We start from the raw sequence: 11,052 nt of genomic DNA, 5'->3' as shown, positions 1-11,052 counted from the left end.
AGAGGGAAGCATGCTCCCCGCTGAGCAGAGAGCCTAATGTGGGACTCGATCCCAGGACCCCAAGATCATGACCCGAGCCGAAGGCAAAGGCTCAACCCACTGAGCCACCCAGGAGCCCCCTGAGATTTCATTTTTTAAAACATCTTTTAGTTTGGCTGTGGAGGAGTTGGAACACTTGTACAATTTGGTGGGAATGTAAAATGCAAAAAATGCTTTGCAAGACTAAGTTTGGTGGTTTGGTGGTTCCTCACGAAATTAAAACTAGAGTTACCATTATGACATAGCAGTTCTACTTCTGGGTACAGACCCCAAAGAATTGAAAGCAGGGACTCAAAGAGATATTTGTACACCTATGCTCATAGCCGTGTTATTCACTATAGTCAAAGGTGGAGGCAACCAACATGTCCATCAATGGATGAATTGATAAAATGTGATTTATCATACAATGGGTTCTTCAGCCTTAAAAAGGGAGGGAATTCTGATATGCTACAGCACAGATGAAACTTGAAGACACTGTGGTAATTGAAATAAAAGGACAAGTGCTATATGATTCCACTCAGATGAGGTACCTAAAGTAGTCAGATTCATAGACACAGAAGGTAGAAGGGTGGTTGCCAGGTGCCAGGAGCAAAAGGAATGGGGAGTTAGTGTTAGATGGGGGCAGACTTTCAGTTTTGGAAAACGAGGAGTTCTGTGCATGGATGGTGGTGTCGCTGCACAACAGTGGGAATGTGTTTCATGCCACTGGCCTTATCAACTTAGAGTATCATCGGTGATATTGGTGAGATCTGTTTCAGTGGCATCCAGGGGGTGGGGAAGCCACATCCCAGGGGGGCTTTGAATTCCACTGTGAGTTCTGACTCACAGATCGAGCTACCCACTTGAAGATCAAATAGGCATCTCAAACTTACCACAAAACCAAACTCTTTGCTTTCTCTCCACCATCCAGACCTCTTTTATTTTCCTTCTTCTCATCTTAGTGGATAGACAAATTCTGCCAGTTCTATTTCAACCCACACACAGCTAAGCAGCTTCTTACTACCTCCAGTCACCATCTTCTCTCTTGGACTACTTTATCAGGGGGCTGATGCTTTTCTTTCCACTCTATAGTTTCTTCATCATAAAAGAACTTTAGAAAATATAAATAAGATCATCTCACATCTCTGCTCAGAACTTTCCAAAGGCTTCTCTTCTCGGAGTAAAAGTCAAAAACCTTACTTAGCTAACAGTTCTTACTGGAGCATGTTCGCCAGCATGCCAAGAACACTCTTTCTTAGGGGCTGTGCTCTTGTTCCCTGTGTCTGGAACCCATTTTCTCAAGACCTTTTACAACTTTATCTCTCTTCGCCTGAGTTTCCGTTTTGAGAGACCTTCCCTAACTACCTGTGATTTTTTTAATTTATTTCTTTTCAGCGTAACAGTATTCATTGTCTTTGCACCACACCCAGTGCTCCATGCAATACGTGCCCTCCTTAATACCCACCACCTGGCTCCCCCAACCTCCCACCCCCGTCCCTTCAAAACCTTCAGGTTGTTTTTCAGAGTCCATAGTCTCTCATGGTTCATCTCCCCTTCCAATTTCCCTCAACTCCCTTCTCCTCTCCATCTCCCCATGTCCTCCATGTCATTTGTTATGCTCCACAAATAAGTGAGACCATATGATACTTGACTCTCTCTGCTTGACTTATTTCACTCAGCATAATCTCTTCCAGTCCCGTCCATGTTGCTACAAAAGTTGGGTATTCATCCATTCTGATGGAGGCATAATACTCCATCGTGTATATGGACCACAACTTCCTTATCCATTCGTCCGTTGAAGGGCATCTTGGTTCTTTCCACAGTTTGGCGACCGTGGCCATTGATAGTTTTAAAACGTGTCTCCAAATTCTTTGACATTCTTCCCATCAAGAGTTAAAGTCTAATTCCTTTTTCCTTGAATATTGTCTGGCCATAGTGATACACTTTTTTTTTTTTTAATATTTTAAGGCAGATTTTATTTATTTCTAAATAAGGCAAGTAAAATGCAGATTTAAAATTAAACAAGGTTTTCAATAATTTCTGGTCATTATATGGTGAGAGAATTATGAACATCAAATTTTTAAGTATTATTGTACAAAACTGAAAACAAATGCTTTCCAAATTGTAGCAAAACAAACTCCCCCAATACCATTAAGTCTATAAAGACATAGTGATACACTTTTAACAAATAAAATATGAAGGCAGTGATACTGTTATTCTTCAGGCTGGGTCATGAAAACTACTTGGAATTCTGGCCCCAGGACAGAGCCATCATTTGTGAGGAAGCCCATGTCACCCAGAGAGACCACAGATAGATACTCCAACAACAACAGCCCCAACTGTGGTCCTCGTTGACAGCCAGCAATGACCATTAGATACATAATCCTTCAGGATAACTCCCACCCAAACCTCTTTGTCTGCAACCATATGACAAACCCTGACGGAGCATTGCCTCGCTCAACACAGTCACTCCAGAAAGATGAGAGATAAATGATTGCTGGGACACTTGGGCAGCTCAGTCAGTTAAGCATCTGCCTTCAGCTCAGGTCATGATCCTGTAGTCCTGGGACTGAGTCCTACATCAGGCTCCTTGCTCAGCGAGGAGCCTGCTTCTCCCTCTCCCACTCTGCTTGTGCGCTCTCTCTCCCTGACAAACAAATAAATAAAAATCTTTAAAAAATTAAAAAAATTAAGTGATTGCTGTTATTTTTTTAAAAATTGTGAACTAATATTTATTGAGTGTCTTCTAGCTATTACAGGTATTTTATATATAAGAGTTTGCTTGAACTCTGTAATAGCCCTGGTTAGGTAAGTATTATTTATTTTTAATTGTTTTATTATTACCTTTATTTTCACCGCTTGCCCAACACAGAGCTTGACCTCATGACTTTGAGATTAGGAGTCCCATGCTCCACCAACTGAGTCAGCCAGATGCCCCAATGATTGCTATTATTTTATGCCACTACGTTTAGATGGTTTGTTTTTCCACAACAGACCTTTGTAGCATGACCCTGCCACATTTCCACAGTTACATTCCTTATCAATTACTACTCCCTGGCCTAGATATATTTTTCTTTTCCTAATAGCACTTAGAGGAAGTATATATACTTATATATATATTATATATATATTATATATATAAGTATTTCATGGAGCAGATGTTCCAAGACATGGGGAGGAGAAGAGGGGGGGAAAAAGACTATTTATATATAAATATATGCAGATGTTCCAAGACATGGGGAGGAGAAGAGGGGGGGAAAAAAGACTATATATAAATAGTCTTTTTCCCCCCCCTCTTCTCCTCCCCATGTCTTGGAACATCTGCTCCATGAAATTAGAAACTTTGTTTTGTTTGCTGATATATCCCCAGTGCCCAGAATAGTACCTGGTACGGAATTGTCACTTGAGTTCAAACTGTATGTGTTAACTGGATGTAGCTGTGGTCCGGTGGTGTGGAAAGGCATCCAGTGGGAATGAGAAGGTATTGGATGAAAGGATTATATGTGAATTGGAAAATGCCAGATAGGTGATATTTACTATTCTCATTATTCTTTATTATTATTATTCTCATTATTCTTGAAGATACTTCCACTTTATTACTAGTGGTACTTAATAGTGCTATTTTAAAATGTGGATAATGGAACTATTTTTCTTCCTTTCTTGAATACATATTTTTTTAAATTAAAATTAATGTTCTGGTACATTCATGGGATCGGGTTTATGCTCCCAAGTTTGGGAGGGTGGTTGACGTCAACTTTTCTTCACATCTTTTTTATAGGTTTGAGGTGAGATTTTCTTGGTATTGTTGTGGTTTTATGGTCAGAGGCCCAGGAAAGACTATATCTTGCCCTGCCAATCATCCTAACTCCCGAGGGCTCCCAAGGAAACAATATGTTCAAAGAACAATAGCAAACTTTGAGCCAGAGTGCCACTTTGTTAGTGTGTGAGTTACAACCAGTAACCTCCATTGTGGACTCACTGGTCAAAGGTGAGCTGGAAAATAGTCTGGGCCTACCCTCTTCCCACTCGGAGCCCCAAATCTGAATTGAGGATCTGTGTGCTTAGCCCTGGTGTATTACAGAGAGAGGTGACTGGGCCCAAAATGGGGACGCCAAGGAGACCATGAAAAGAAGAGGACTAACCAGGGGCAGGCTGGAAGGAAGGGGACTTCATCCCTGGATGAAGGGCACACTAACCTTCATAAAGTATGCACCATTGAATTCTTTAGGTTCTGACTAGCTGGATTGGTAGCTCTTTTTCCTTGGAAGGGGAGATATAAAAGGTATTGGTTAAGACTAAATCATGGGGAGAGAGGACATAAGTGGTTTTTTGTTGTTGTTGTTGTTGTTGTTTTTTGCAGTGTGTGCTGCCATTGTCTCGGCTGTCATTAGCATCTATCAGCAGCGTACTTTTATTGAGTCCTTATTTTAAACCCAGCACTGTGATGCAGTCTTTTGAGGATGCCTTTCTTAAGATGAATAGGACCTTTTATGAAATTTAAAAAAGGCCCAACCATCCTACTTGGAGTGGAGTTGTGGTGAATATGAATCATGAGGAGCCAGGTATGAAAAATGTTGAACAGAATTAGAATTATATGGTGCTCCAGGGGAAAGAAAACACTCTCTCTCACCTGGGGAGATGTGAGGTGGCTTCATGAAGGGCATGGTATTTTATCTGAGCTGCAGGCAATCCTGATGCAAGTACCTAGAGTTTGGAATCTCACTCGGCAGCATCCAAGGACAATCAAGTCTGTCCCCAGAGCTAGATTCAACCCAGAATGTGGGGATGGTGGTTGAGGAAGAGGGTGTAGCAGAGGAGTTTAGAAATTGGGATGCATGAGGGTTAAGGATTTGAGGAACTGGGGGTGCACGGGGCTCTCAGAGGTCATCCCTTTGTCACAGGCTATCAGCACAGGCCATAGATTCCTATGAGTTCACGTTTTCCACTTGTACCCTCTCTAGAAGGTCTGCAGATAAAGCTAATTTGCATCCGCTTTTGTAGTTCTGTCTTTAGGTGAGAGTTTATGCCCCTCAGCAGTCTGTGTGAGGGCCCAAGAAGGGACTTGGAAATTATTTATGGAGTAATGAGAAGACTCCCTGGCCATGGTAACCCAAGACAATGAGGTCTGTGTTCTTTAAGCCTTCCGTATGTAGAGCCTTCCCCTGGTTCATCTCATTCCCAGCACAAAGACCCTGAAAGGGGTCTTTGCTATCATAGCCCACAGGATAAAGCCTTCACTCCAAATAGTTTTCTTAGAGCTCCCTTCATGTCCTTGTTCCTCAGGCAGTAGATGAAGGGATTCAGCATGGGTGTGACCACCATATACATCACTGAAGCCAATGATTCTTTATCAGCTGAGTGGGAGGATGAGGGATTCAGGTAGACCCCTGTAATGGTCCCATAGAAGAGGAGGACTACAGTGAGGTGAGAGCCACAGGTGGAAAAGGCCTTTTGTTTGCCTCGGGCAGATGGGACCTTGAGCACAGCAGACACAATGTGCGTGTAGGACACAAGAATGCCAAGAAAGGGGATGAGGACAATCAAGCCCCCCACCAGCAGAATCATGAGCTGGTTGAGCTGGGTGTTAGAACAGGAGAGCTGGAGCAGGGGAATGAGGTCACAAAAGAAGTAAGGGATGGCGTTGCTGGCACAGAACTCCAGCCGAGCCATGAGGACAGTATGTAGCAGGGAGTGGAGGCTGGCAATGAGCCAGGAGCTCCCTAGCATCAGGGCACAGATTTGCAGACTCATCATGGTGGAGTAGTGCAGGGGGTGACAGATGGCCACGTAGCGGTCACAAGCCATTGCTGTCAGGAGAAAGTTGTCCATATTGGCAAGCAAAATGCAGAAGTAGATCTGGGTTAGGCAGCCGCCGTAGGAGATGGACCGAGTCTGCGTCTGAACGTTCACAAGCATCTTGGGGACTGTGGCAGAGATGAAGCCGAAATCCACCAGGGAAAGGTTGCTGAGGAAGAAGTACATGGGCGTGTGGAGGTGGGAATCTGAGCCAATGGCCAGGATGATGAGCAAGTTCCCAGCTGCCCCGACCAGGTACATGACAAGGAAGAGCCCAAAGATCAGCTCCTGCCTTTCAGGTTGGCTGGAGAGCCCTAGGAGGATGAACTCAGAGATGCTTGTGTGGTTTTCTTCCTCCATGATCGGCTGGTCCTGCTGGGAGATCCAGACCAGGCACAGGCTATAGGGAATAGGGGGTGGGACCAATGCCTCCCTTCTTCCCTCATACAGCCTCTCAACTCACATCTGGCTAGCTCACATCTCTCTGTTCATTTGGTATGAAGCCCAAAGAACACTCTCCACTTACCAAAGGAAAAGCTTCGACCAGGGAGTCTTCAGGCCCCAACAGACCCTGAAGTCAGGGTTTTAATTATTTCACTGCCAAAATACTGCTGATCCTGAACTGGCAAAGCCCCATATGCCATCCCTCTAAGGAGAATCCTTGTGACATACGACCATGTACTCCGTGGTGCTAACAAACAAGGAGTACTTAGGGTCTTTTGCCCATCTCCTCGCCCCTTGCCCAGACTCTATCATACTCTCACTCTTTGATTTGAACAACTCATGTCTCACTATTAAGTAAAGAACTATAGAAATATAGGGGCACCGGGGTGGCTCAGTGGTTTAAGCCGCTGCCTTCGGCTCAGGTCATGATCGCAGGGTCCTGGGATCAAGTCCCGTATCGGGCTCTCTGCTCGGCAGTGAGCCTGCTTCCCTCTCACTCTCTCTGCCTGCCTTTCTGCCTACTTGTGATCTCTCTCTGTCAAATAAATAAATAAAATCTTAAAAAAAAAGAACTATAGAAATATAATTTCTTCTTACTCCCAGTAAGATTGCCACCTGAAGGCCCTTTCTCTACAGAATTCTGGAACCACAGTGGCACATATATAGAACCAGAGGGTCTTATTTGTACATACCCTTCTTCCCCTCAAATACTTTGTCTTCTTTTGTTTTCCCCAGTCACATACAGCCCAGGGCTTAGCCCCGGCTGCCACTTGTCATAGACTCTGGGTCATTTTGGTCCTGGTGATGATGACGTGGATGAAGTATGTCAGGACAAACCTGGACAGAAGAGCCTGCTGACTGGGACAGCACAGCCAGGCCTTCCGTCTGGGCTTATCCAGGAGGGGGATTTGCCTCTGGAGGATAAGAGTCGCCCCTGCAGATAACAAAGAGAAACTACAAGTGTAAAATCGCTCAAAGGAATGGAGTGGGCAAAAAACCAAAAAACAAAAAACAACGATAGAAACGCACTAAACTGGAGTTCGTAATAGTTAATTGTGAGCTCAGCTGAAGTTTCATTAGATACATCGCTTGTTTTCCAGTGCTTCACAAGACATAGTAGATCACAAAGAGGGATGGGGGGCAAGGAAGAACTTGAATCAGTGTGCTGAGTGGGGATGGGGGAAGAGCTGATGGGTGAAATCAGTCTGGAAAAGCCACGGGGGCAGGGTTATGGCCCACCACGAACTGGGCAGGGAGCGACAAGGGGAAAACTGTCTTGGGAGGTTGCCTTCCTCCACCCCACCATTTTGTTGAGGTGGAGCCTGCTTGGAGCTAAGGAACTTACCAGTGCAGGTGGGGAGGGTAGAGGAGGAATGAAGATTTTGACTATGCTGTAGCATTGTTTAGAGCTATTCCTTAGTGTGGAAGATAAACGTGCTCCTTCAATTTCACTGCTTTGATTTTCTCCAAAAGACCAAAAAAAGGTACCAGATGAACTTAGCCTTGGGACATCTGTGTAAATGGGTCAGGGCTTCCTGGAGTGGCCAGTGCTGGGGTAGGAGAAGGGGCAGGTGGAGCAGGTGGAATGGGGCAGGGACGTGGCGGGAGAGGATCACCCATACTGGGAGAGATACATTATGAGGCCAGGAGCTATGGTGTGTGTAGTGGCGAAAGCGCTGTCCCTTCCTTGACTAGTACTCCTTTCAAACCAAGGTGACATCATCCTCTTTTCCTTACAGTCCTCTCCTTCTCCAGAGATGTGGGAGAAGAAATTTCTTGTTACTACTTCTCAATCGTTGGGAAAGTACTCTTCCCAAGTATTCCCTATTTGGAGAAAACCCAAGCTAAGATTGAGTCTAACTTAAAATGAAGAGGATTTTTCTCCTAGCTTTTGGATCATTCCTGTCAGCACACAGAAATCACTGAGTTTTAAAAATCCACCCTTGACCCACATTTCCCTCTGGCTGTCAGCTCACTACTCTCCCTTTCCACAAAAGTCCTCAAACTGTGGGCAGTACACAAACCCCAGTTTCCTTCTTCCTGTTTGCTCATGAAGCCGCCTTCTCAGGCTTCTCCACAATCCATGAAACTTCTGTGGCCACCAATGCACATCTGAGGTGGGTTCTCAGGCTCCATCATACTAAAACCAACAAGGCGCCGTTAGTAGGCTTGGTCACGTCCACTTTTGGAAACGCATTCCCTACTGGGTTTTAAGCACAGTTTTCTTGTGGCCCCTCTCCTGTCTCGCTGGTTTCTTGCTCTCAGTCCTCCTCATTCTTCTGACCTATCATATCATAAGCTTATGAGGGGAGGAGTTTTGTTTTAATGTATTGCTCTATCCCTAGTTTCTAGAACCATGCCTGGACTAAAGGCATAAAAACTCAATGTTTTTATGCTATTGTTGAATGAAGGGATACCTGTTTTTAATATTCCCCTTCGTGACCATACATCTTTGAGATTGGGTGAGACCTTAAAGATTGTCCTCCTTCGCCTGATATCAACTTTGTGTCTCCCAAACATCACTCACATTTACTTATCATCTGTTTTATTGATTCATTAATACTCTTATTTAACTCACTAATTTTGTTGATTGAAATGAATTTATAAAAGTAAAAATTTGGACACCATGATACATAAGAAACAGTATCACTTACTGAATTTTAGCCAGATACCATTACCTGTAGAGAGTTCCGAGTCTGAAACCTACTTTTCCTTGGTTAAAAAAGGAGAGGGACACCTGGTTGGCTCAGTCGGTTACGCTGCTGCCTTCGGCTCAGGTCATGATCCCAGGGTCTTGGGATGGAGTCCCACATCAAGCTCCTTGCTCGGCGGGGAGCCTGCTTCTCTCTCTGCCTCTGCCTGCCTCTTTGCCTGCTTGTGTGCATGCTCTCTCTTTCTCTCTCTGACAAGTAAATAAATAAATAAAATCTCTAAATACCCCCACCAAAAAAGGGAGAATGTAAAGTGCAAGGGAGGAGTTAGGGGAATAGCACCTGAGGATTTCTCTGGGAGGGGTCATAAAGGTTGAGGGGGAACTCAAAACGCAATCGCTTTCTCACCACGTGATTTGATGCTACTTGTCTCCATCTTTGTAAACCACCTAATGTCACCACTCAGACCTCCATAGGTTTGGGCTCCACACTACACTAACCCATACATACCTGGACCCAGGCACCTATTTGTTGGGGTCTGATCCTTGGGCAGCCAGCACACAGACTGGCCTTGTGTTCTGCTTCAGCGGCAGGCCTCCACCTTTCTCTGGTGATCACGACAGCTCTGCCATTTTTGTTGGCTTGAATATGGGACCTGTTTTGTGAGAGGCCAAGGGGTGGAGAAAATGCTTGTCTTTGACTTTGGAGTCCTCATGTTAAGTTTTATTCAGTGACTGAGCCATAATGTGCTCCGCTTAAATAATTGAGAAGGGGAAACAAGTTAAAATATAGGTAATAAAGTAAAAACAAATGACCTAGAAAAAGAAAATTAATTTAATCAGAAATCTGATAATTGATTCTTTGAAAAAGAGATAATAAGCAATTTTGATAAACAGATGAGAATGAGAATGAGGCCAGGATTTGGAAAACTTAATAGCTAATACAAAAGATTCAAATTTAAGTTGACTATTATTTTCAATTAGAGGCTAATACATCTTATCAAATAAAATAGAGGACTACTCACAAATATGCTCAGTAGCCCCATAGGTGCAAAAAGAATTAGAGAGCATGAATATAACACTAACAGAGAAAGAAATACAAACTTATAAAATAGTCTGACTCCAATAAAGAAAATATTTAAGCTTTCTAAGGACCAATTCAATAATAAAAAATATAAAAACAAATTTATGGTGTAATAATCTGTAAAGTGGTTTAGTAATATCTGCGTACAGGGGTTGTTACAAACATTAAGTAAGGAAATACCCATAATGTGCATAAAACAGTGCCTTGCAAGAAGATGGTACCCAGTTAACTTGGCTATTGTTATTCAGTCATTATTCGTCAATTCATTTTTAGAGGCAAATATGATTTCAAGCTCGAACTAAGCAAGATAACAAAAGGAATATTTTAGACCAATTTTGTTTTTAGACATAGATGCAAATGCCCCCAAGTAAAAAAAAAAAAGTAAGCAAGCCAAGGAAACTATGCATTAAAAGAATTCTCTATCAAGAATAAATGAAACAAGATGGGATTGGGAGGGAGACAAACCATAAGTGACTCTTAATCTCATAAAACAAACAGGATTGCTGGGGGGAGGGGGGTTGAGAGGGGGGTGGGGTTATGGACATTGGGGAGGGTATGTGCTATGGTGAGTGCTGTGAAGTGTGTAAACCTGGCGATTCACAGACCTGTATCCCTGGGGATAAAAATATATTATATGTTTATAAAAAAATAAAAAATTAAAAAAATTAAAAAAAAGAATTCTCTATCAGATTCAAGGAAATCCATTAACCTAGTTTAACACAAACAAAATACCAACTACTGTAATGAGATCCAGATAAATTTATCAAAACCTTATAGATTAAAACTCTGAAAACAGTGCTTTTTTCCTTAATATGATAAGTGGTGTATTTGAAAACAAGAGTCAACATCATGTTTATTGAAGACTTATACTTTTTCCCTAAAAAGAAGAACAAAATATAGGTATTCTCTGTTTTCCCTCCTTATTTAATATCTTGCTAGAAATGCTGGCCATGGCTATCTGAAAAGAAAAAGAAATAAAAACATAACTCTTTGCAAAATATCTATTTATAGCTAAGCTATTAAGAGAAATGAAGTCACTGCTAAAAATAAAGTTAACGAG

At 42.8% G+C, this 11,052-nt stretch overlaps 1 protein-coding gene across 1 annotated transcript; it reads right to left on the bottom strand.

Annotated features, from left to right (window-relative positions):
* Positions 1–5,229: 5,229 nt before the first annotated feature.
* On the bottom strand, positions 5,230–6,174 carry LOC123933931 (olfactory receptor 1F12-like). The gene has a single exon (XM_045993704.1). The coding sequence runs from the start codon at positions 6,172–6,174 to the stop codon at positions 5,230–5,232; it is 945 nt and encodes a 314-aa protein (XP_045849660.1).
* Positions 6,175–11,052: the final 4,878 nt, after the last annotated feature.

The sequence above is a fragment of the Meles meles genome, chromosome 21, assembly GCF_922984935.1.
Source record: "Meles meles chromosome 21, mMelMel3.1 paternal haplotype, whole genome shotgun sequence".
Classification (NCBI taxonomy): Eukaryota; Metazoa; Chordata; class Mammalia; order Carnivora; family Mustelidae; genus Meles; species Meles meles.
This window is presented reverse-complemented; position numbering and strand designations above follow the sequence as displayed.